Raw genomic sequence first — 20,633 nt, forward strand, 5'->3', positions numbered from 1 at the left:
CAGAGGCAGGCAGATCTCTGTGAGTTGGAGGCCAGCCAACTACAAGAGCTAGTTCCAGGAGAGGCTTTAAAGCTACAGAGAAACCCTGTCTTGAAAAACTAAAAAACTAAAATTGAAAAAAATTATTTGTTTATTATGAATACAGTGTTCTGCCTGCATGTGTGCTTGCACACCAGAAGAGGGCACCAGATCTCATTCAAGTGGTGGTGAGCCACCATGTGGTTGCTGGGAATTGAACTCAGGATGCCTGGAAGAGCAGTCAGTGCTCTTAACCTCTGAGCCATCTCTCCAGCCCCCAACATAAATCTTTTTTTCTCTTTTAAACAACTGAAATATCTGATGGATAGAAAAATACATAAAATAAAACAAAATTGCTACATTCAACAATATGGATGAACTCCATAGACATTACGATATCAGGCTAGGCATGAAAGGATGAAAGGATGAGCTTACTCTATAAGGAATCTGAAAGAGTCAAATTCCTGCAGACAGAGAGTGGGGTCCAGGACCTCGAGAGATGGCTCAGCAGAGCACTTGGTCACTTGCTGCCCTTCCAGAGCACTCCACTTTCCAGAACCCCAGTCAGGTGGCTCACACCACTTATATGAAACTCCAGCTCCAGGAGATCTGGCATCATCCTCTGGCTTCCACGGGTATCCATACATACGCAGCATATGCACATATACATACACATAACTACAAAGCTAAAGCAAATCTTTAAAAAAGAAAGCAAGAGACTGCAGAAGTATCTCAGTGGATAAAGGTGCGAGCCCACAATCCCAAAGGAGAGAACCAACTCCCGAAAACTGTATTCTGACACAGCAAATATGGTGAGGACAAGTTCCTATTCTCCCCCTTGCTGAAAAACCATTAGATTAAATTTCTAAAGCTAGTCCCCAAGGGCCATTCCCTTATTTAGCCACTGACTCATTCCTCAGACAAAATACTAAGATCCAACACTCAAAATTAATTATTTGGCTAACATGTCCAATCAGGATTTACCAACTCGCCCTAGACAGATTACCCCCTTTTTTCCTTAAAAGCCTGGTCCTGCTGGGTGATATTGTACCATGCCTTTACTCCCAGTCCTTGGGAGGCAGAGGCAGGTGGATCTCTGAATTTGAGGCCACCCTGGTCTACAGAGCAAGTTCCAGGGAAGCCAAGGCTATACAGAGAATACCTGTCTTGAAAAACCAGTCAACCAACCAACCACCAAATCAATAAACAAACAAAAACAAAAACAAGAAACAATCCCCAAGCAAGCAAACAAGCACTCACTCCTGAGAAAACCTCCTCCGTGCTTGCTGCCGCTGCCGCTGCCTGCCTTTGCAGCCCATCTCCCTTTTCCTCTCTAGGGTAAAAAAATCTCTTTTGTGCTGAGAATTTGGTGTCTGGGTGTGTCTGAGGGGGCTACCTCCTTTATAAACCACCACATCCGGCACTAACTGAATTTTTGCACCCTCGGTGACTTTGCTTCAGCCTTTCTAGCAAGTACAACCCAAGAAGCAGCAAGTAGCAACACGTTATTACTCTAAGGGAAACTGAGGCAACATCCATTTCACCCATTCATTTTACAGAGAGAGAAACTGAGGATGAAAAGAACCTATTTTTATTGAGCATCATCCCTAGGTACCGGCTTCTGAAGGGCCCCAGAGGAGATGTGTGTGGGTAGGGAACAGATCCCAAGCCATCAAAGCTTTGCCCATGCCATGGATAGACTGTCCGGGTCCTCGAGGCCAGCATGAGCAGGCAGGTGGCAGGGTGCAGTGACAGAAAGTGACGATCTGTGTGGACTTTCCATAAGAGGGGGCTGAAAACACATCATGAAGGGTGAGAGGGCCTGGAAAAGAGAGAGAAGAGATTATCCTGAGGCTGAGGTGGCAGGGAGCAGAACACAGTGTGATGAAAGGGCCCTGGCCTGGTGTAGACAGTGATCCATGGGATGTCAGGCTGGACAGGTGGTGCTGAGCCCCAAATGATGGACTAGGGCTCCAGCTATAGCCTGAAGGCAGCCAGGAGCTTCTCCAGGTCCTACATTCAGTAGACAGGACTGCTGTCCTCAGACATATCCAGGGCCAATCTCCTTGAGGCAGGATGGTAGGATATAGTTCTCTCTTGCTTGGTTACTCTCAGGGTTGCTGTTGCTTCTGAGTTTTCCGAGGCTGGTGCAGCCTTCTCCAGAATGCCATCTTTTTCTCTTTGAGCTTCACACCCACACTTGTATCGAAATCCAACTGCAGGTACTTTTCATTCTCGTCAAAGCGTGGCCAGTAGGGCAGCTTCCTGTCATTGGGGTCCCTAATCCCAAGGTGGAGAGAGATTAGTGTCACACTCTTGTTTATTCAGCTTGTCCCGCTTCCCTTCACTTGGGAAGCTGAGATCCAAGAAGGCTTGGTGGCAATGATGCTTAGACAGATCTTATGAAAGAGTAGGAGGGCTAGGCATGATGGATGGTGAGCGCCTAGAATCACAGCGCTCGGGAGGTGACGGCAGGAAAAGTGTGAGTTTGAGGCCAGTGTAGGCTGCATAGCAAACCCCAAGGAAGGAGGTGGAAGAAGTGAGCTTCCAGGCAGTACAAGGTTAGGTAAAATATGAAGGTGAGTATAAGGAGGGTATGTGGGCAGGAGGAATGATGACGGCATAGGAAAGATTCTTGGCTTTTCACGACAAGCTAAAGGAAAGGAGATTTACTCTGAGAACATGAACAAGGTTTTGTTTGTTTGTTTGTTCATTTGTTTTTTTAAGACAGGTTTTTCTGTAGCTTTGGAGCCTGTCCAGACCAGGCTAGCCTTGAACTCACAGAGATCCTCCTGTTTCTGCCTCCCGAGTGCTGGGATTAAAGACGTGCGTCACCACCGCCTGGCGATGAGCAAGGGTTTTAAACAAGTGAGTAATTTGATTAGATGATACTTCAGAACAACTCCTCTAGTGTCACAGAATGATGGGGGAGAGAAGGTAGGCCTAGCAAAATATGCATGGGGTTCCAAAGTTTAGTTAAAGTATCACCTTCGCTTGAAGCCACCTCTGCCACTCAAAAAGGGCCAGACCCCTTCTTGATGCTCCCCATGGCCCAGTGATACCAGTGGGACAGCTCCCATTGTGCCTGTTTGGAATTTGGTTTTCATATAGTGGGGTGAGGAGGATGTAGCACATGCTATGACATCCTTGAACCCCAGCTTCCAGTACCAGGGTCAGATACAAAGGAGAACATTGGTGAGATACAATTGGATGAGTGAATGAAGAGTGTGCATCGTGGGACAGAGGAGATACCTTCTAGGCACATTTAGGACTCCATGACTGACAAGGAAAAGGAGAAGGGCCCAGGCTTGATTGTCTAGTTCCTATGGTTCTAGTATTGTTTATATGTGTAAGGGGCTAGACTCACCCAGTGCGGGCAAAGTTGGCCCAGTATTTCATTATCTGGAGGCTAAATTCCTTTTCTTCACTGGTGGATGAGCCTGGGGGCAGAAGAGGATATGGTATTTTGGAAAGAGCTGGAGGTACCAGCCTCTCACTCTGAATTGGGGGGTACATTCCACACGAGGGACTAGATAGTTCCCTGTGGTCAGCCAATGGAGGTGTGGGTCTTCATGCACAGTGAGGAGACTAGGTATCAGGTAGGGCATTCAGACCTTTGGAGAAAGGACTTCCAAAGATATAGAAGAGTTCGTCTCCGTGGTCTGCCCCATCATGTCGAGGTTTGACGATTATGCCTGAAGGAGCATGGTGCTTGAACTCATACAGATAGACAGGGAAGCCAGCATCTGTGAATAATGAAATGGGTGAGGGCTGCAGGAAGAGCCTTAGCCTGAGGTAAGTTCCCGTCTACCCAATGAGTCCCACCCACCAACATAGGGCAGGCCTTCAGCTTTTCAGTCATGGGGCAAGTTAGAATCCTGCCTGCACTAGCCGCCAGTATGCCACTCAAACTCTCTGAGCTGCCGTTCCTCATCTGCAGACACCTTTGACCTCTCATTCTCATATTCCCAAGCCCAGTCAGCCTGCCTTTTAAATTGCTCTTAAGTCATCCTCCTAACCTAGGGTACTGTCTCTGCCACCCCAGCTTTTTCCTGTAGGGTGGCTGAGGTTTTGCCCTTATTCCTCAGGAACAGCTCTTCCTCTGGCTTGCTGCCTTCTCTGTGGCCTCTTGGAGTTCTGTAATAGCCCAAAGTATGAAGCAGGTAGGGGAAGAGCTGGTGATTCCCGTTGGAAGCAGCTCAGCTGGACCGCGAAGGGGAGCGGTGTGGTTACTCTCAGGGGCCTCATACCCCGGTGGTAGCGGGCGGCTTGAAGGGTGGAGTACACGAAGGTGGCGTCTCCAATTAGATCTAGCAAGTGGTTGCGGACCGTCTTCCAATCATGCTTAGCGGCAGCGTCGATCAAGTACTCCTTCATCACCAGTGGGATCTGCTCGTTAGTGATATTCTGGGCCAGGACGCAAGACCCACCCTGAGGCCTGCTATACCAGCTGGGCCACGGGTGCGTGCACCATTGGCTTGCACCCAGCCTCAACTCTCCAGGACTTTTGGGAATGAGATTTCTAGGATGGTCTCTTTCCTATTTCTTCTTCTTCTTCTTCTTTTTTTTTTTATAATTTTTTTTTTTAAGACATGGTTTCTCTGTGTAGCCCTGGCTGTCCTGGAACTCACTCTGTAGACCAAGCTGGCCTTGAACTCACAGAGATCCACCTTCCTCTCTGCCTACCAAGTGCTGAAAAGGCGTGTGCCACCACGGCCCCGTCATCTTGATTGATTCTTACCCCTGCCACTTTTGCCCCAGGAGAACTGCCTATTATGACCCTGAGAGTGCCTTGGAGACCTTGTCCATCAGCAACCATCTCATTCCATGTCAAATTCCTTTAGGGCTCTCCTACCTCAGGAACCCTTGCACAGAGCAAGTCCTACATTCTTAAAGAAGTGTGTGTGGTATTTAGTCCTGTTTACACTAACAACCCAACCATGGGATCCCTCACCAGCAGGGTGCTGGAACTCCAAAGCAGTTTGGTGAAGTATTTTTCGTTCATTGCAAGCTGAGTCATCTGGAGCTTCATGAGCTGATCACAAGAAAAGGACCCAGGGATGAATCAGGCCTGAGCTCTTGCCTGTCTGCATGTAGAATTCTCAGACAAGGCATAGCCCAGGAAAGACCCACAACCTGCCCTGCTCACTGTCTGTCATCACCACCTGGTTCTGAGCTGAAGTAGCGCTGGGAGGGCCTGTCTTGAGCTATGGCATTTGCCCTGACACAGGGAGTAAAGGAGGCCCCTAAGGTGTATAGTTGTTAGCAGGCTCAGGGGTTGACTATACTTCTCCCAGTGCCTCTCTATCATTCCTGGTCAACTATCCCTGCATCCTCAGTGGGGCCACTGAGATCTAACTTGGTACCCAAGCACTGCTCAAGGGGCATCCCTTTGCAAACCCACTGAGCGAGCACCTTTCCCATCCACTCACAAAAGGCAAGCTCCACTCGAACTCCACGCTGTTGACACCTAGAAGGTAGGGCACAGGGGTAACCTGCCCGCTGGTCAGGAGTACCACAGGGTCCTCTGGGAACACCACACCATCCACCACAGGGCTCAGGAACCATACCATCTGCAAGGCCAGGGGATTTTCCAGGTAGTCATCCCACAGACTCTCTGGGGGGCCTGTGTGGCTTGGGTGCTCAGCTCATCAGGTCTGTCTCAGGAGCTGGCCTAGCGTAAGCTCTTTTGGTAAAAACTGAGATTGCCCACAATGATGCTAAGGAAGGTGAGCGCTGGGAGGGACCAGGGAAGACAGGACCAGCTACTCAGACTTCAGATGCTTGCTCCAGACATCCTCATAGTTCTTCCTCATCTCTTGAAAATCCTTATGAACTATCCCTTCAATGAGACATGTCTTATCCATTCTATTTTAAACTCTATACCTCTCACCATGCCTTGATCCCTCCCCTTGTTGCTATTGCCTTCTAGGAAACTGAGTGATTTACTTATTTATAGCATTTATTGTGTCTCTCTCCAGTGGGGCGTCAGTCTCACTAGGGAAGGGAAATTGGCTTGGATAGTTCCTCAGGCATCCCAAGGACCTGGCACACAGTAGATACTCAATGAACACTCAAGTTGCAGGCTACTGCTTACTCACATCTTTTGGGTCTTTCTTGAAGTTGACATGAAAGAATGCCTATAAAGAAGAGAAGAAGATAGGAATCAAAAGAAAGTCCCCAATGTGTCCGAGAGACAGCCCCCCTGGGGAAGTATCTATGGCTATAGTCCCTAGGCTGGAAGGGAAGACAACTGGACTGTTCTACCTACCATCCTCTTGGAAACATGCATCATCTCGTTCCCCGATAGAGCCCTCAGGCATTCTACCATGATCTTCGTGTTGTTGTGGTTGCAGCCAGCCACATGAGCAACCTTCTGTAGAGAGAATGGGTATCCAGGGATGCCTCCATCCTTCTCCCCTCTTGTTGAGCCCTGGGAGAGGAGTGGTACCCACCTTGGCAGCCTTCAATGGATCAGGCATGATGAAGACTTTCAGTATTGCAGTACCACTCTGGGAAATGGCCCGATGGAATAGACCTTGGGCAAGGGGTGACATCAGCTGTAGGGATTGGAAGCACAGAACACCCATGAGATCCATAAATAGGGGCAACTGAGTTGTTTTGGGTTCCCACCTAACTCTTTCTGAGTAGCCTGAGAGATAAGCATCTTGGAGAGAGCCATGGATCTTAGGCTAGAGTCCTAGACTTAAAGCCAGCACCTTCCAGTCTTTGGTCTATGTAGTGGACTCTAGAGGTCCCCGAGTTGACCCAAGGATATGGGAGGTGATCTGCTGGTATGCATAGGGTTTTTTTTCTCTGCTACAGTTTACAAGTGAGGGTGGCTTTTTGCTATGTCAGTTCCATACAGAAGACAGAGAGGCCTCTCTAAATCCACGTCTGATCTTATCACTTCCCTGCTTAACATCTGTCTCTGCTCTCAAGAGGATGGCTGCAAGCCACAAGTTTGAGGCCAACCTTGTCTACATAGCAAATTCCAGACTAGCTTGGTTAAATACCAAGTCTGAGGCCAGCAAGAGAAGCAGAGTGAGACCCAGTGTCAACAAACAACAACAAAAAGATCCGAGCCAAACCAGACCACACAGAAAAACCCTATCTCGGCTCTCTAGGACACTGAACTGGAGAGAGGTGCTTCTCTGCTTCTCTTCTCTGCATGGGGGTATTCATCTGTGAGATGAGGACACAGCACTTTTCTTCTATTACCAATTAACCTGTTAGTTTTGAACAGGGAGGGCCTTGCTGTATAGTTGCGGCATTTCAAGTCAGCCATGGGAATGCTGGGACTACAAATCTGCCTGTTTCTTTGGATTTTTTTTTTGTGTGTGTGTGACAGTGTTTTATGTAGTCCATACTGTTTTCAAATTTACTATGTCGCTAAGGCTAGCTGTGAATCCCCTCAAGGTTTAGGACCACCACACTCAACTCTTTTGGGATTGGGGAAATTAAGTAAAGTAATTCATGTAAGGTGTATGGGAAGATACGTGTCACACAGAAAGGGCTCCGATGTTTGAGCCTTATGAGGACCGTGGCCCTCGTGACCATGCTTGATGTGATTCCTGCTCACTTCCACCCCTGTGAAGTCTCCAACATGCCCCTGACTTCCGGGCATAGGATGTCCCGAGCCCTGCCCAGAGGGTAGATGCTGGCTCTGTTTAGGTGAAAGGACCCTGAGGGAAGCAAGAGGTGGGAGGCACCCACGAAGCCTCACCTTGTCCTTGTTGGGGCTTGGATTTGCCATCAGTGCTATTCTTTTTTCCTTTTCAAGAAAATAATTTATTTAGTGTATATGGCAGAAACCTGGGCTGAGGAGAAGTTACAGGAACCAATTCCACCTGTGAGCTCCAGGGATCGAACTCTGATCATCAGCCTTGTTGCCAACCCATCTTAACAGCCTTGATGGGTGCTATTCTTGAAGAGAAAGTACCCTTGGCTATGAGCAGTTGTGCCCCTGGTGTGAATGGTGTCCTTGAAAGGGGTGAGATGCAGGTTTGTGGACGTAGGTCTGCGCAGGAGCCTGTGCACTGTGGGAACATGCTGGCTTGTGTCTCTGCTGGTCCAGTGGAAATCACACTCACCAGTCCGGAGATGCTCATAGCTCCTGCCGACTGACCGAATAGTGTTACACTGTCCGGGTCTCCACCAAAGGCCTCGATGTTCTCCTGAACCCAGTGCAGAGCCGCTATCTGGTCCAGCAGCCCCCAGTTTCCGCGGGCTTGACTGTCGCCCGTGCTAGGCACACGAGATTCATGGTCAGTGTTTCCAAATTCGATCGTCAGGATTCAGAGAGCTGCCATGGCTCCCCATCTCAGGCTTCCTTAGACTCGCTCGTGAGAGAGTATCCAGAGTCTTCACAGCTTGAACTACTACCCTCTTCACTCGATCCCGTCCACGGACCACGCCCCTTTCCTCCAGTTCCCCCACTTTCTGAGTCTCTGGCAGGTAGGGGAAGGCCCCGCCCCTGGTCCAAGGCCCACCTGAAGAAGCCTAGGATGCCCAGCCTGTACTGCAGAAACACCAGCACCACTTTCTCGCGGGCGGCTAACTCCGAGCCTTCGTAGGTGGAAGCGGAGCCGACGAGGAAGGCGCCTCCGGGGAACCAAACCATCACCTAGGCAAGAAAGGTCTCCAAAGCCTAAACTGGGCTGTACTGTAGTAGAAGGGGGTGGTGGAAAACAGAGTACTCACCGGCAGCAGAGGGTCCCCAGGCGTGAGCACTGGGGCATAAACATTCAGGTAGAGACAGTCCTCGCTGAAGTGTAGCCACTCATACTGTTTCCGCGTGTTCAGGTACATGGAGGTTACCTGCCCCCAGGTTTCCTGAAGGCACCTGTGGGCATGCAGTGAATTTATATTGACAGCGAAGAGAATAGTTCCAACTCCGGGGTCAGCAGTGACAGGCTCTGTGCGTGTGTGCATGCCTCCTGGAGTCTTTTACCAGTGGTCAGGTCCAGGACTGCAAGGCAGGCACGTCTTCCCAGGATCCATCCTTCTTTCTACCCTGCATCTTGACCTACACCCCCTTAGCTTGGGTAGTCTTTGCTCTTTCTGGAGACTGCCGATTTGATCAAGGCCAAAATTTGGGTGCCCTACGTAACTCTCTGCCTTCGGGTCCCACCCTCCCAGACTCTTTTATCTTCCAGGCAGGCCAAGGAGCCCTAGAACGTGTTTCCCTACTCCGAACACAGGGCCACTGTCCTGTCAAGACCATAAAATCTGTGGCCCCCTGCAACTTCTTCACAGTCCTCCAAATTGTTGTCTGGAGGACATTGATAAAAGTAATTAAAAACAAAGCCAGACACGACACAGACCATGGCACTGCTGAGGCATAGTGGCTGGCATCTGGAATCAAGGCTAGTCTGGGCTGCAGTGGGTCCCAGGACAGCCCGAGTTGCAATAGGAGAACCCATCTCTCCAAACCCATTTTCCTGGCTCTCCACTGCCCCTAGAGAAAGAGTCCAGACACCCTCAGTCTGACTCAGACCCTCCTTTCCATCCAGTCAGCACAGACACCCTTTGTTCCGGATAGATGTGGCCACTTGCCTCTGATTTCCAAGCCCCTGTGCCTCTGTGCCTTCTGCCAAGTGCTTTCCTCCTTGCCCAGCAAGCTACACTTCTGCTTAGGCCAGCTCAAATGGTACCCCTCTTATAGCTCAAATGGTACCCCCTCCTAAGGGCGCTCCATCTGGGTCCTGCAGACCTTTCTCCACTCTCGACTGTAATGCTGGGTGAAGTTATTTCAATTAATCGCTTGTCTCCTGGAGTGCAGGATGACAGTGTGTCCTAGCACTCAGCCAGGCACCAAGTGGACTTGTAGAGTATTTGAAGAGGAGTATGGGCCATATGGCCACTTCCCTCCTCTCCACTGCTAGCCTAACCCCTGGAATGGCTATTCTTACAAGTCTGGGGCTGGTCTTACTTGGTTGGAATCCCTGTATGTTCCTCCTTTTAGCTCTGCTCTTGTCCCAGCCCACCTTCCCTTTCCCTTTTCCATATGTCCTTCCCACAACACTGCACCCTGCCTCATCCCAAATTATCATCTCCGAGCCACCGTGTCCAGCCGTCATCTGAGCTCTCTTCCTACAAGGACAAATTTTCATTTTCTTTTGTGTTTATGTATGCAGGTCAATGCGTACATGTGAAGGCCGGAGAAAAACCTCTGGTGTCAGTCCTCATGGAGGCCGTCCAGATTTTTTTTTTAAAGACTGGGTCTCTTAGTTGGATCTTGCTGAGTAGTCGAAGCTGGCTGGCTAGTGAGCCAGAGGGATCCTCTTGTCTCTGGCTTCCCCAGGACTCCTGCTGCAAATTCTTGCCATGGCTCTTGGCTTTTTATGGGGGTTCTGGGGCTTGAACTCAGGACCTCATACTTGTAAGGCAAGTGCTTTAACTTACTAAGCTCATCTCCCTAGCCCCAGGATAAACTTCAATCTCACCTGGCCTCTTCAAAGGTCACCAGCAAGCAGTATATCTTCTTTTCTCCCTCCCTCTCTCCTTCCCTCCCTCCCTCCCTCCCTCTTTCCCTCTCTCCCTTCCTCCCTCTTTCCCTCTTTCCTTTCCTCCCTCCCTCCCCCTCCCATCCTCCCTCCCTCCTCTCTCTTTCTTTTCTTTCTTTCTTCTCCTCCTTTTCTCCCTCCCCTATTTCTTCTTCCTCTCTTTCTTCCTAGACAGGGACTCTTGAACTTATATAATTGAGGATGATCTTGAACTCTTGACCCTCCTGCCTCCCCCTTCCAAGTGCTGGGAGGCTTGTACCACTCGGCCAGACTTTATAGCTCTGTTTTTGATCTCTGCTTTACTCCTTCTCCTTTAAAAATTTGTAGTGCCAGGATCAATTCCAGGGGCTAGCAGCTATAGCCAAGAACTGGAGTTAAGAACCGCTGAGATTTCTATCTCCACCACATCACCAAAGTCACTCCTGTCACGGCCACCATTGATTCTCGATGCGGATGACCAAGTGCTCCACCCTTTCTTGGGCGCTATTCCCTTTCCAGGTTTTTACAGCATCCAGCTCTCCAACTTTTCCCTCTGTCTCCCTGATGGATCCTCCTGCTGACCCAGGTCTAAGCATAAGACAGCCCAAGTTTCTCTCTCTTTCTACGAGTTCTCTCCTTTCTTTTTGCTTTTTGGAGGCCATGTCTCACTTTATAGCCCAGACTAACCTAGAAGTTGCTATGAAGCACAGCAACTTCTTTTCCTTTAAAATTATTTTTGGGGATTTAATTTATTTTTATGTTATGTGTATGGGCTTTCTGCCTGCGTGTGTGTTTGTGTACCATGTGCATGCAATGCCTGCAGAGACCAGAAGAGGACATTGGATCCCCCTGGAATTGGAGTTCCAGACAGGCTGTGAGACACCCTGTGGGCACCAGGAATCTAACTAAGGTCCTTTGGAAGAGCAGCCAGTGCTCTTAACCCCCAAGTCATTTCTCCAGCCCCCAAATTATTGTGATTTTTTTTTTGAGACAAGATCTTAGCTTGTCTGAAAGACAGTATGTAGACTAGGCTGGCCCCAAAGTTGTAGTAATCTGCCTGCCCTCTGCCCCCCAAGTACCAGGACTAAAGACATGAGCCATCACACCTACTTCTTCTCTCTTTTCTTTGAGATGAGGTCTTAAATAACCCAGAGTGCCCTCAAACTCACTGCATAGTTCAGACTGGCCTTGAACTTCTGATCTTCCTGCCTCAGCATCACAATTACTGGGGTTATCAATGTGTGCCATCATGCTTGGTAGCCAAATGAATTCTCTCTCTTTTTCTCCCCCAAACCTGCTGTTGCCCTAGTGAAATGTAGTAATTGTATTAAATTCCTTTTTTTTTTAATGTGGGTCATATTCAATTCTCCAGAAAATAGTATCAACTTTTCCTTTGGAACAAATTTAGAATCCGATTGCTTCCTTCTGGCTTCCTTGTGGAGGCCATCATTTCTCTCTCCCTTTGTTGCTGCCCTACAGAGTGATATAAGTAACCCACGGATTCTTATACTTGACTCTCTAAGTTCAAAACACCCCTTGTTCTGACAGCTTATAGGGCGTCCCAATGACTAACACCCACGTGTGTATGTAATGGGCACCCTCACCTCCAAACCTTGCCTTCAATTTTCAGATAATGATCATCCCATGTTCTGCCAACAGGAATTCCAAATAATAACCAGGGAATGATCAGAATGCCTGGGGCTTGATCTATCTATATCTATCTATCTATTTATCTATCTATCTATCTATCTATCTATCTATCTATCTACCTTTCTTTCTATCTATCTATTAAGATTGAACCTGTACTTCTCCCATGGTTAGCATGGAGCAAAAACATCTCTGGTTGATGTCTTAACAAATAGACATTCGTTAGAGGACTTTTGTTTGTTTGTTTGTTTTTTGTTTTTCGAGACAGGGTTTCTTTGTAGCTTTGGAGCCTGTCCTGGAACTCGCTAGCTCTTGTAGACCAGGCTGGTCTCGAACTCACAGAGATCCGCCTGCCTCTTCCTCCCAAGTGCTGGGATTAAAGGTGTGGACTACCTCCCATCGGCTTTTTTTTTTTTTTTTAATATCAGTTGGCACCCAGGTTCTAAACCCTGCGCTTTAACCAGCTTAAGATAAACATTGTTAATGATTGTCATACAATATTATGGTCAGTTGATTACTTAGTAGTCTGAATAAACAGTGAATACTGGGCAATCATTGTTTAGGTCTTGTTATTTGAAGGTTGTAGGTGGCAGCAAGACACTGAAACGTCGAAGCTGAAAGAGCCCTGGTAGTTCCCATCTTGGAGCGCCCTCTGCAGGGAGGGGCTGACAGTGCCGTGTGTGTTACAAAGCCAGAGCCTATCATTCCTAGGCCTGGGGAGTGGATGAGAACTGGAGGTGGGGATGCATTGGGAAATTCATCTTCCCAGAAGGTCCTGTGACAAAGCCAGTGACCAAATCCACCTTGCCCAGAGCTCTCTCATGAGAAACCAAATACAGTACAATCAGTGCCTCAAATGTCATTTGGTCTAATTTCCTCATTACACAGACTTGGAAACTGAGGCCACGATTGGGTCCGAGCTTTGCTTTGGTCACACAGGGTGTTTCTAGTGAGTTGTTTTAGGCACCGATCCACCCGACTCATCAGGTCTCCTCATCTACCAGCCCACAGTCCTCTGGCACTTACGAAGGTGGGTAGGTGGTGGCGTCTCTGATGCCGTTCCAGGGCTGCGGGGGCTCTGGAGGAGCAAACCTGCGGGTGCCCACAGGAGGCTTGGAGAAGGGGACTCCCAGGAAGACTTGGATGGTTATGTTTCCCACATGTGTTTGCTTTCCTTGTAGGACCCCGTGTTTGGTGACCACGAGAGGCTCCATGGTGTACAAAGCACCTGGGAAGAGAAGAGGGACTGTGTCTCATTTTTGTCAGCCACAGGTGCGGTTCTAGTACGTCTGCCATGGAACCCATTCTCCCCTCCCTTCCTCCCCCTTTTTTCCTTTTTTCTCTTCATCCACCTCTCTCCAGAGTCCCACTACATGACTCAGTCCCACTACATGGTTAAAGGTTGGCTTTAAACCCATCACCCTTCTGCCTCAGTCTCCCAAATGCTGGGATTACAGGAGTGTGCTACCTGACCTGGGTAGCTGCTGCTGCTGCTATATATACAAAAGCAACCAATCAATTATTATTATTCAAATATTTAAAAACCCTATGTTTGTGAGGGTTTTGTGTGCATGTACATCTGTGTGCCACACGCAGAAAAGGGCATTGGGTTCTCTAAAACTGGAGTTACAGACATCTCTGAACTGCCATGTGGGAGCTAGGAATTGAATCTGGCTCATTTGGAAGAGCAGCCAGTCCTCTTAACATCAAGTGTCTTAGGTGATTGTTTTCCACCATCTGTACCGAGGCAGGATCTGTCACCAAGCCCAGAGCTTGCTGTTTTGTTTAGTCTGGTGAGACAGTTTGCTCAGGGATTCCCTGTGTCTGTCTCGCCCGGGTTGGGATTGCAGGCAGGCTGACAAAACCACCCGGCGTTTTACATGGGTTCTGGGGCTCTGAATTCTGGTCCTCACGCTCATGCACCAAGTGTACCCACTAAGCCGTCTCCTCAGCCTTGTGCTGCTTCTTAGAACAACAATAAAAACCCCAGAAGTTTAAAAATAACAATTATGTAGCTGTCTTATTTCTCTTGTGTGTCTATGAGGATTATTATTATTAAGATTTCAAAGCTATCCTGGTAGGCACATAAAAGTTCATGTCTGTTATATAAACCATTTCTCTTTGTGTCATTTAATGTCAATAAAAGGTACATTTATTTGTTTACATATTTAGTTTTTTTGAGGTAAGTTCTCTCTATTATATAACTCTGGCTGTCCTGGGACTCCCTGTGTAGATCAGGCTGGTCTTGAATTCACAGAGATCCACCTGCTTCTGTCTCCCAAGTGCTGGGATTAAGGCCGTAACCACCATACAGGGCTGAAAGGGGAATTTATTTTAACTTCTGTTTGATATGAACATGGCTGCACCTTCTTCTTTTCTGGTTGCTAATTGGTTTAATTAGGTTTTGATTAGTTTCTTTTTCATTTGCTTTTTTCCTGTGTGGTGTGTATGTGTGTCTTCACGTCCATGTAAATGTGCCCATGGTGGTGTTTATATACCTGTATATGGGGAACAGTGATTGATTTTTGGTGTCTTCTGCAATTTTTCTTTTTTTTTTAAAAAAAGATTTATTTATTTATTTGTTTATTTATGTATACAGTGTTCTGCCTTCAAATATGCTTGCAGGCCAGAGAGGGCAACAGATCTCATTACTGTGAGCCACCATGTGGTTGCTGGGAATTGAACTCAGGACCTTTGGAAGAGCAGGCAGTGCTCTTAACCACTGAGCCATCTCTCCAGACCCTTACAATTGTTGTTTACCTCATTTTTTGAAACAGGGTTTCTCATTGCGCCTTGCATTTACTGAGTGGCTAGACTTGGTGACTAGCAAGCCCCCATTGACCCACATGTTTCTCCTTCTTCAGCGCTGTGGTCACAGTCCCACACCCCATGGCTTTTCACATGAGTCTTGATATCCAAACTCAGGTCCTCACACTTACGCAGAAAAGACTTCACCAACTGAGTCCCCTCCCCAGCCCTGCCTGGTTCATTCCTGGAATGGTTGGAGTAATCTATGCACATTCTTCCTCATACACACTGACATCAATGCACCCTGACACATCAATACAGACACAGGTATACATGAGAAACACACAAATGCATGCTCACAGGGAATATGCATATGCATACAAGTACAGCTATATATGGTTTGTAATGTATTCACTTATAATGTGTACTCACTTATTACACACACACACACACACACACACACACACACACACTGCAAGCATACTCACACCACAGACAGCTTTTGGAATAGATATGAAGTAGACTAGGCCTATGAGTCTTCCTCCACTTCTAGGCTCTCCTCCTGCCCCACTTCTGCTGCCAAGTGTTGGTGAGGCCTCACATCCGGTTTCAGTTCTCTCTCTCCTCCCTTATCAAAACAGAACTGCTCTTTGTTTCTGTTCCTTGGAGTTCATTCAGTAAAGAGACAGAAAGCAAATGTGATCCACGGGGTTATTTATCCTAGCCATGGATCAGAATCATTTAGGAATTGATGTGTAAAAAAAAAAAATAGAGTCCCGAGCCAAGAAAGGTAGCACACGCCTAAAATCCTAGCGTTTTGGAGGCTGAGGCAGGAAGATCACGAGTTCAAGATCGTCCTTGGTACCTGAGTTCAAGGCCAGTTTGGGCTACATGAGATCATGTTTTTAAAACATCCAATCTAAACCAAATTCCTAAGTCTTCTGACTCACAAGTGTTGAGATTAAAGGGGTATACTACCATGCCTGGATTTTTGCTTTTTTGTTTTGTTTTTTCAAGATAGAGTTTCTCTATGTAGCTTTGGAGCTTCGAACTCACAGGGATCCCCTGCCTCTGCCTCCTGAGTGCTGGGATTAAACATGTGTGCCACCACCACCTGGTGGATTTTTGCTTTTATTTTTGTTTCTGAGATAAAGTCTTGCTATTTATTGTAGCCCAAACTAACTTCAAACTCATAATCTTCTCTGGGGCTTGATGGCCAACTAGCCTTGCCAAAAAATTTTTGACACATCCCAGGTTCAGTGAGATACCCCATCTCAAAGAAAAAAAAATGCAGAAAATAATAGACCAGGACACCCAATGTCATCCTCTGTCTTCTGCTTGCATGGGCATATCTGTATACATGTGTTCACATATGCCACACACACATGCATGATCCTTTTGCCTCAGCATGATAAGATCTGGGATTATAGGTATGTCCCATCAGTCTGGTGCCCCAAATCCTTCTAGAGACACATGGAAATAAGCTCAGAGGTCCCACATCACACAGAGAATGTCTCATGACTGCTGTGAACCATGGTTCTTGTCAACTTCCTGGTCTCTGTGGAGCCAGTCATGACCCCATGGTCGAGTTCTTCTAGACTGCTGAACAAGAGCAGCATGGAAAAGCCAATGTCAGCTCTGTTATCCAGAGGGAGTGAAGAAGCACTTATAAACACATATTCCAAACCAGTGCTTGGGAGGCAGAGGCAGGAGGATCACAAGTTCAAGGTTGGGGAGATGGCTTGGTGAATAAAAACTTTTTTTTTTTTTAGTTTTGTTTTTGTGCAAGAGTGAGGGCCCAAGTTTTATTCTTTAGAACCCACATAGAAGTTGAATGCATTGCACAGGTGTCTAATCCAGCTGCTCTCACAGGGAGATGGGAAGCGGAAATGGGAGAACCGCTTGACTCTCTTGGGCTAGCTAGACTGGCATAACCAGCCGGGGACAGGAAACAACAAACAGACCCTGTCTCAAACAAGGTGGAAGGTGAGAACTGACACCCACTCAAGATTGTCTTCTGTGTCTGCATTTACACACACACACACACACACCACACACACACACACACACACACACACACACATAGGCACACAGGTTCAGGACCTAACTCCACAGTGAGACCTTGTCTGGGGAAAAAAGCAAAAAAAAAAAAAATCGTCTGTACTAAATAAAAATTAGAATGCCTGGGGCTGGAAAGAGGGCTCAGTGATTATGAGCACTCACTGTTCTTGCAGAGGGACCTGAGTTCTGTTCCCAGGAGGTTCACAATCACCTTATTTAAGTGCACCTCCAGGACATGAGGTGCCTTTGGTCTCTGTGGGTGCACATGTGTGCATACCTAGACCCATATTCTCGTGGGCACACACACAGAATTACTTTTAAGTTAAAAATTGTTTTAAATCACCAGTGTGCCACCTTACTAGTATTTGTAAAGTGCTATTAAGGCCTAGAATTACAGATGACACATGAAAAATTAGTGAATGATGGCACAAATGATTAATGAGTTCTGGAGATGAGTTCTGGAGTGAAAAGGATGTTCACAGGTATTGGTGGAGGACAAATTGATATAACACCTTGGAAAAACAACTTGTAAAATATACAAGGAGCCGTAAAGTGTTCATGTGCTTTCATTAAGTAGCTTCACTTTAAAACTAAATGTACTTTTTGAAAAATCAGTATTCTTTGAATTAGGAAAACATAGTACATTAGCATGCAGCAAAGTGCTCATAGCTCACTTGTCCAGTTCTCCATGAGGCTAGTAGCACACACATCCCATCATGATCAGGATCTGTAACAGCTCCAGCGTCTGATGTGCTGCTTCGTTAAAGCAAAGACTGATCTGAACTTCAGTGGATACTGGACGCTGGATGCTGAATGAACTAAGCGAAGTAAATACAAACTTAAGCTATAAACTGCCTTCCATAAGAACTTAAGTGGAAAAAGTAAGCAGGGTATAAAACTGTGGGGCCAGTAAGAAGGTTCCGTGGATAAAGGTGCTTGCTGCTAAGCCTAAGGACTTGAGTTTGATCTCTGGAATTCACTTGGTAGAAGGCGAAGACAGACTCTTGCAATTTGTCTTCTGGCCTCCACAAGTGTGCTGTGGCATACACGGGCAAGAATACACACACACACACACACACACACACACAGGCACACACACACACAAACACACACATACACACACACATACAAAAGTACAATTTAAAAAATCTTAAAAATATGTTGTGTACATGCTAATATCACAACTATGGGCATATATCAAGAAGAGATAGTGTCACAAAATGCTAAATTGGTTTTATCAAAACTTCTCAAAAAAACCCACCACCACCAAAAAAGCCCTTATGTAATTATTTATGCAAAAATCAGTTAACAATAGAGGTCAGAACAGTGATCACTTTGAAGGTGTTGACTAAGGAATGGCACATAGGATACTGGCAATATTCTAGATTTTGATCAGAATAGTGGCGACATCATATATAACTATATATGTAGTTATGTATAATAATCATACAGTTTAGATATGTGCATCTTGCCGTATGTTTATCCAGTACCCCAATTAATGGTTGTTAACGTGCTGCACTGTTGTCACGGTTCAGAGGATGACACAAAGGAGGACAGTGAGGTGAAAGGTACAGACAGGGAAGAGGCCATCAGGACAGGGGAGGCAGAAGCAGGACTCCAGCTTAGAAGACAGAAGGCAGGAGGGAGCGGGGAACGGCCAGAAGGAGGGATGGCACCTGCCATGCTCTCAGGCCCTCACTGATCCCAGGAGGTAGGAGACACAGAATCCTCTTCGCAGAGCAGCCATGGGACTCAGAGAGGACAAATGATTTTCTCAGACGTCTAGCTGGTCGCACACGAGCGCCCTGAAACATTGCCCTCCATCTCCCTAGACCTTGTCTAAGGCCCCCTGTCCAGAAGAGGCTGAGCAGGGACGGGCACCCCTAGAGGGATGAAGATCTTACCTACGGCCATCGGGATCACCAGGCACAGGACGAGGCTCAAGCCCAGAATCCACTTCATGCTCCAGCCAGCTTCTGCTATGGACTGCGGCGATGCCTACCCTTATGGGTCAGAAGGGATTTGGGACTGTAGTGTGCGAGCACCAGAAAGGTCTGCTTTTATCGCCTTGACTCTCGTCACTGGGGGCTGGGCTGGAGGAGGTCCGACCAGCCTCTTACCAGCTGTGGAGCCTCGTCCCTCCTTCTTGGGGTGACAGGTCATATTGTATGGTTTTGACTCTTCAACCAGACGGGCTTGCCTGCAATCCCTGCCCAGTTTGTTCATTTGGCAATGGCTTAAAGTTTGGCTGGTACGAGGCAAGCTTCACAATTGATTAAGTGCCAAGACCGGCGCGGAACACTAGCGTTAATGGGTCCCTCGGCCCCTGGATATCCACCCTGTGGATTTAAGAGCCCTTGGCCTCCCTGATTGCTCATGCTCTGTGAAGATTCTTGTATGTGTGACTTTCTGCCAAGGTTTCTCAGGCGGGATTGTTATAGAGTGTCAGACTGTGACAGGGACAGGAAGTCAGTGTGATGAGTACCCTTGGTCTCACATTGCTGCTGGAATCTCGACCTAAAGGCAGCCAAGAGAAAGGTCTCTCAGTGAGATCAGGGTAGTGATTGACCTGGAGGGTTCCCTGGAAAAGACCTAATCGTCGCTGTAAAGGTCGACCTTTGTGTGATCAGCCAGGAAAGGGAGATGTGGCCTGATATTTGGAGCTGGAGGAGCAAGTGCTGGGCTAGATGGGAAAAGATGGTTCCATCTTCACTGACAGGTCAGGTGGGAGTCCTGGTGACCCGATTTACCTTTGAGAACTGGCCATCTAGGGGGTTCTGTGCTGGGAGGCCAGAAGGTAAGGGGCATGCCTTTCTCTGGCGCATCGTCTCCAGTTCTGTAGGTCTGCAAGACATTGAAGTGCACGATTTCTTCCAAAGTCCATTCAGTGAGTGCTCGGAAATGTCCTTTACTTGGGATCCTTATCCACATTTCCCATTCTTGTGGCTTTTCCTCTATCCTCAGGAGTATGGAGATCACTGCCCAATCATCATTGATTAGGCTCCATGCTCCTCGAAGTAAGGCTTGAGGACTACTGCCTATAGGACCCCAACTGGGGAATCTTCTGGTATGTTGGATATAACCCACTTGGTTACAGTCTGCTAACCATCTACAATATTAGGCTACCGTATCCCATTGGCTGGAATCAGGCTTGGGGATGGACAAGATTCTCCATGGTGGGCAATATCGTTCTATTCTGTGTTCCTTTCAAAATGATTCCCAAGACAGGTGGTGGCGGTGCATGCCTTTAATCCCAGCAGCACTCAGGAGGCAGAGGCAGGTGGGTCTCTGTGAGTTCAAGGTCAGCCTGGTCTACAGTTCCAGGATAGTCAAGGCTACACAGAGAAATCCTGTCTTGAAAAACAAAACAAACAAACAAACAAACAAAATGATTCCCATGGGAATCTGGGGAGATGGTTTAGTAGGTAAAGTGCTTGCCACACAAGCACGAGGATCTGAATTTAAATGCCCAGAGTCCACGTAAGGCTGGGTGTGGCAGATGCATCCATAATCGCCGTACTACCACAGTGAGATGCGAGGCAGAAACAGGAGATTCGGGGAAGCTCATGGGCCAGCTCAGAAGGAGTGTGCAGCAGGAAAAGCCAACAAAAAGAGCCCCTCTCAAAAAAGGTGTAAGGGGAAGACTGACACCGAGGTTGTTTTCTGACTTCT

At 47.5% G+C, this 20,633-nt stretch overlaps 1 protein-coding gene across 3 annotated transcripts; it reads right to left on the bottom strand.

The window, feature by feature from the left end:
* Positions 1–1,587: 1,587 nt before the first annotated feature.
* Positions 1,588–19,026, bottom strand: Ces4a (carboxylesterase 4A). Of its 3 annotated transcripts, none has more exons than XM_085681697.2 (14): positions 18,866–19,026; positions 13,179–13,380; positions 8,722–8,863; positions 8,511–8,644; positions 8,112–8,265; positions 6,474–6,578; positions 6,290–6,391; positions 6,120–6,158; positions 5,451–5,591; positions 4,973–5,053; positions 4,269–4,425; positions 3,633–3,764; positions 3,386–3,458; positions 1,588–2,298 (listed from the first exon to the last, which is right to left on the bottom strand). In XM_085681697.2, exons 1-14 carry the CDS (start codon positions 18,921–18,923, stop codon positions 2,130–2,132), a joined length of 1,689 nt encoding a protein of 562 aa, XP_085537823.1. In that variant the 5' UTR covers positions 18,924–19,026; the 3' UTR covers positions 1,588–2,129. The 3 variants fall into 3 exon arrangements, with proteins under 3 accessions (XP_085537823.1, XP_085537824.1, XP_048292941.2); XM_085681698.2 differs by having other exon boundaries at positions 4,269–4,389; positions 6,290–6,394; XM_048436984.3 differs by having other exon boundaries at positions 6,290–6,394; positions 18,866–19,024.
* Between the last annotated feature and the right edge of the window lie 1,607 nt (positions 19,027–20,633).

The sequence above is a fragment of the Myodes glareolus genome, chromosome 22 (genome assembly GCF_982192425.1).
Source record: "Myodes glareolus chromosome 22, mMyoGla1.1, whole genome shotgun sequence".
Taxonomy (NCBI): Eukaryota; Metazoa; Chordata; class Mammalia; order Rodentia; family Cricetidae; genus Myodes; species Myodes glareolus.